General features: G+C 40.6%; 1 protein-coding gene across 1 annotated transcript; it reads left to right on the forward strand.

Moving 5' to 3' along the window:
- The first annotated feature begins 451 nt into the window (after positions 1–451).
- LOC113027300 (uncharacterized) lies at positions 452–1,834 on the forward strand. The gene is made up of 2 exons (XM_026176915.1): positions 452–741; positions 906–1,834. The coding sequence occupies exons 1-2, from the start codon at positions 608–610 to the stop codon at positions 1,579–1,581; spliced, it is 810 nt and encodes a 269-aa protein (XP_026032700.1). The 5' UTR covers positions 452–607; the 3' UTR covers positions 1,582–1,834.
- The last annotated feature ends 3,261 nt before the right edge of the window (positions 1,835–5,095 follow it).

A 5,095-nucleotide genomic window follows, 5' to 3' on the forward strand; every position in this document is an offset into this window, starting at 1 on the left:
CATTCGTGCTGCATCAGGAGATGAGTGTTACAATCTGCCCTCGAGAGGAACCATTGTGTCGAGACTGCACACTTTGTATGGGGACCAGAGGGCTCAGCAGTCCAGCAAGCTTGTGCAAGTAAGGAATGTCGCTCTCACCGGAGACCACTGGACTTCGGTGAACAACGATAATTACTTGGGGGTCATGGCGCATTTTATTGATAACGACTGGACTATGCAATCGTTTGCACTAACAGTGAGTAAAACTGAAGAGAGACACTATGCTGAGGCGTGTGCTGACCATTTTCTGAATGTTGCAAACGAATGGAAAATCAAGGGCAAGGTAACCACGCTTGGCACCGACAGTGCTCGTAACATGGTTGCAGCCGCCAGACTACTTCCATTTGAACACATGCCCTGCATGGCCCACATTCTGCAAAGAACGGTCACAGTTTCTCTTAATGACAGCGCATTTGAAAGGGCTCTGGCCAAATGTCGCAAGATTGTTGGACATTTTAAGCATAGTCCAGCAAACGCTCAGGAATTAAAGGCACAGCAAGCTGCACATGGACATCAAACAGAACCGCTTGTTCAGGACGTTCCAACAAGATGGAACTCCACCCTAGAGATGATCAAGCGGATCCAGAGAAACAAATTTGGGCTGACCACCATCCTGACTCAACAAAACAGCAAGGTGACTATGTTGACTGACCAGGAGCTTGACAGACTGCAAAAGCTGGAGGAACTACTGGAACCTTGCAGGTAAATACATTTTGTTTCTCATGATTGTGTGTCTATCTTTGCATTCTAGCTTTGTTTTCAAGTATGTTCTCCACCTCCACCTCTCTGTGTATTTTCATATGTAGTTTTTATGTTTGTCTCTGTGTGATTAATAGAAAAATACAGACTTGATCTTTCTATTGCAGATATGTTACCGAACTGCTGGGAGGAGAGCGGTATGTCTCTTGTTCCATGGTGTTGCCAGCCTTGTGTCATTTGTTCAGGATTATGGAGCCCTCAGATGATGACCCAGTCTACGTTTTGAGGTTTAAGAAGATTTTTACCACAGACCTAGCTCAGCGGAGGGACAGCAGCAATCTCACATGGCTGAAGATCGCTACTGCCCTTGATCCCAGGTTTAAAGATCTTCAATGCCTTTCCAAAGATGAAAGAAGAGAGGTGTGGGCATCAGTACATGACCTTCTGATGTCAGAGACGGATGCACACCAACCATCTGCTCAGACAACAGAGGAACCCTCACCAAAGAAGAGCAAGATGTCCATCTGCTTGCTGGGTTCTCCTGATTCAGATACAGAGGAAGAGGAAGATGCTATAGACTGCTGTCTGAATCTGTACAAAGCAGAGCCCAAAATTGACATAGGAGAGTGTCCACTACAGTGGTGGTTAAAGAGAGAAGGAGCACATGCCAGGCTGGCACCTATTGCACGCAAGTACCTGTCAACCCCTGCAACCACAGTGCCTTGTGAGAGATTATTCTCACTCTCAGGTCACATCATTCAAAAGAAGCGTGCTTCTTTGTCATCAGACAATGTAAACAGAATAGTCTGCCTCAGTAACTGGCTGAGTGCAAAGAAGGACTAATCCAGATTGCTCCTTTGAAGTGAAAAATGTTCAACATTCTGGGTTTTCAGCTGTGTCTTTTTGTGTTTTAAATACTGAGTTTTGTGCACCCTTTATTGTTATGATATTCACTTTAACCTGTAGGCCTGGGTTCAGTCACTGTTGATGGCCTTAAAGGTTTTTTGTAAGTTTTCACTGTGTTAAAGATTGATGAAAACTATTAAAATTCTCTTTGAATTTCAGCATACATTCTTTGTGTTTATTCTGCATTTACTTCATTGTGTTGCATAAATGTCTGTTACAATCTTAAAATATAAAGAATAAAAAAAATGTAATTGGAGCCAGGCTATTAATAAAGTAATTGAGATTAATCGCAATTAATAACAGAAAATTGTGAGATTAGTTAGTTAATTTTTTTTAATCTATTGACAGCACTAGTTATAATAGATTATAACAGGGATCTGGGCCTTCTTATGCAGGTGTGATTAAATTTCCATTGGGCGAAAACCCAACCAAACAAAAAAACTACACTTTCTTAAGGCAACAATATTTGAAGGTTTTCTATATGGTGGCCAGGTGTAAGATACAGGGAGTGCAGAATTATTAGGCAAGTTGTATTTTTGAGGAATAATGTTATTATTGAACAACAACCATGTTCTCAATTAACCCAAAAAACTCATTAATATCAAAGATGAATGTTTTTGGAAGTAGTTTTTAGTTTGTTTTTAGTTTTAGCTATTTTAGGGGGATATCTGTGTGTGCAGGTGACTATTACTGTGCATAATTATTAGGCAACTTAACAAAAAACAAATATATACCCATTTCAATTATTTATTTTTACCAGTGAAACCAATATAACATCTCCACATTCACAAATATACATTTCTGACATTCAAAAACAAAACAAAAACAAATCAGCGACCAATATAGCCACCTTTCTTTGCAAGGACACTCAAAAGCCTGCCATCCATGGATTCTGTCAGTGTTTTGATCTGTTCACCATCAACATTGCGTGCAGCAGCAACCACAGCCTCCCAGACACTGTTCAGAGAGGTGTACTGTTTTCCCTCCTTGTAAATCTCACGTTTGATGATGGACCACAGGTTCTCAATGGGGTTCAGATCAGGTGAACAAGGAGGCCATGTCATTAGTTTTTCTTCTTTTATACCCTTTCTTGCCAGCCACGCTGTGGAGTACTTGGACGCGTGTGATGGAGCATTGTCCTGCATGAAAATCATGTTTTTCTTGAAGGATGCAGACTTCTTCCTGTACCACTGCTTGAAGAAGGTGTCTTCCAGAAACTGGCAGTAGGACTGGGAGTTGAGCTTGACTCCATCCTCAACCCGAAAAGGCCCCACAAGCTCATCTTTGATGATACCAGCCCAAACCAGTACTCCACCTCCACCTTGCTGGCGTCTGAGTCGGACTGGAGCTCTCTGCCCTTTACCAATCCAGCCACGGGCCCATCCATCTGGCCCATCAAGACTCACTCTCATTTCATCAGTCCATAAAACCTTAGAAAAACCAGTCTTGAGATATTTCTTGGCCCAGTCTTGACGTTTCAGCTTGTGTGTCTTGTTCAGTGGTGGTCGTCTTTCAGCCTTTCTTACCTTGGCCATGTCTCTGAGAATTGCACACCTTGTGCTTTTGGGCACTCCAGTGATGTTGCAGCTCTGAAATATGGCCAAACTGGTGGCAAGTGGCATCTTGGCAGCTGCACGCTTGACTTTTCTCAGTTCATGGGCAGTTATTTGGCGCCTTGGTTTTTCCACACGCTTCTTGCGACCCTGTTGACTATTTTGAATGAAACGCTTGATTGTTCGATGATCACGCTTCAGAAGCTTTGCAATTTTGAGACTGCTGCATCCCTCTGCAAGATATCTCACTATTTTTGACTTTTCTGAGCCTGTCAAGTCCTTCTTTTGACCCATTTTGCCAAAGGAAAGGACGCTGCCTAATAATTATGCACACCTGATATAGGGTGTTGATGTCATTAGACCACACCCCTTCTCATTACAGAGATGCACATCACCTAATATGCTTAATTGGTAGTAGGCTTTCGAGCCTATACAGCTTGGAGTAAGACAACATGCATGAAGAGGATGATGTGGACAAAATACTCATTTGCCTAATAATTCTGCACTCCCTGTAGATTAACTACAGCTACAGAAATACACGGTCCAAAAACAATTATAGCCCACATATAGATTCTGCTCTCAGAACAAAAGCATCATTTTCTCTTGATCAAGTCCAATTTCTAAACATTTGCAAAAGGTTATAGCTATATAGTTTATATCCTACCAATTCACAGTTATTAAAGCCTGGTAAAAGTATCATTTCAATAAGAAACCTTCCCATTCATTAGTCCCTTTTAACCCTATCAAATGTATATAGCACTTGAAATTAAGAAGTAATACAAATAACAGAATAGTTTATAGTTTCCTCTTTTTCCTCTTTTATTTAACTTTTTTGCCTTTACATTTTAATTTGAGACACAAAGACTCCTATTAATCCCCTTTGGATGCTTTACAGTTGGATGATGTAGTGCTTTCTGTTGTGCACAGAAACAGTTAGGAAGGAAAATAATACAGTGTTATATGAAAAGAACCTTGAATAGATGTGCTAATAGGCCAAGGAGAAATGGTGTGACCCCTGAAGAAGAACCGGGGCAGCAAGCTTAACATGGTGACACTTCTATTTTAACTTTAGAACCTTTTACAGCTACAATTCGAGCTCACGCAATGTTTTTGTTACTGCTTTCCCAACTGAATTTTCTTACTGCTGAAAATAAAACACTTAACTGTTAAAAAAGAGAAAACATGTATACTGCACCCGTTACAATGCCTTGTCAAGTATAGCATTAATAAGAAAAAAAGTGCACCATCATGTAAGTGGAGATAGCTGTTTTCATTATCTAGATAAAAATGTATGACTTGCTGAAAGATAAGTGAACATGATATTCAATCAAACTAAATATCAGCCTGCATGTTTGCATTCATTACTTTTTCAGTGTAATTTTTGTCAGCTGGTCTTTCCTTGTTTGATCTCTGTTAATGCCCAGCGAGGCACTAAAACTTGTCTGAAATCGTAAAACATTCATATTACTTGTAATATGTGTCCAAATGTTTATCTAAAATAATCCATTCTGGGACCAGTGGGTCTGTGGAAAGTATTACTGGGTCCAGAAGTTCATATCAATCATGAAAAAATGTACAGCAGCGCTGATTTATGACAAGGTTGTTTTGATCAGGGAGCATGTCCTGACTGCTGTATTTCCTTATGGACCAAACAACAATTTAGATCCTTTATGAAATCCATGGGTGGGGTGCCGGAAGCTGCCCTAGTTACCCTACTGGGGGACATCAGCTTTCACATTAACACTGATATATAGAGACCTGGAGGGGCTTGACTCGGAGGAAATGTCTGCCCGATCTAAACCCAAGTGGTGTTCTGTACTAATGTTCTGGACTCTGTACTTATAACTGTTCATAATAAATACCATGGCTGAACATAAGTGTATTCATAAGTTAAAAGT

This window comes from Astatotilapia calliptera, chromosome 7, assembly GCF_900246225.1.
Source record: "Astatotilapia calliptera chromosome 7, fAstCal1.2, whole genome shotgun sequence".
NCBI classification, from domain to species: domain Eukaryota; kingdom Metazoa; phylum Chordata; class Actinopteri; order Cichliformes; family Cichlidae; genus Astatotilapia; species Astatotilapia calliptera.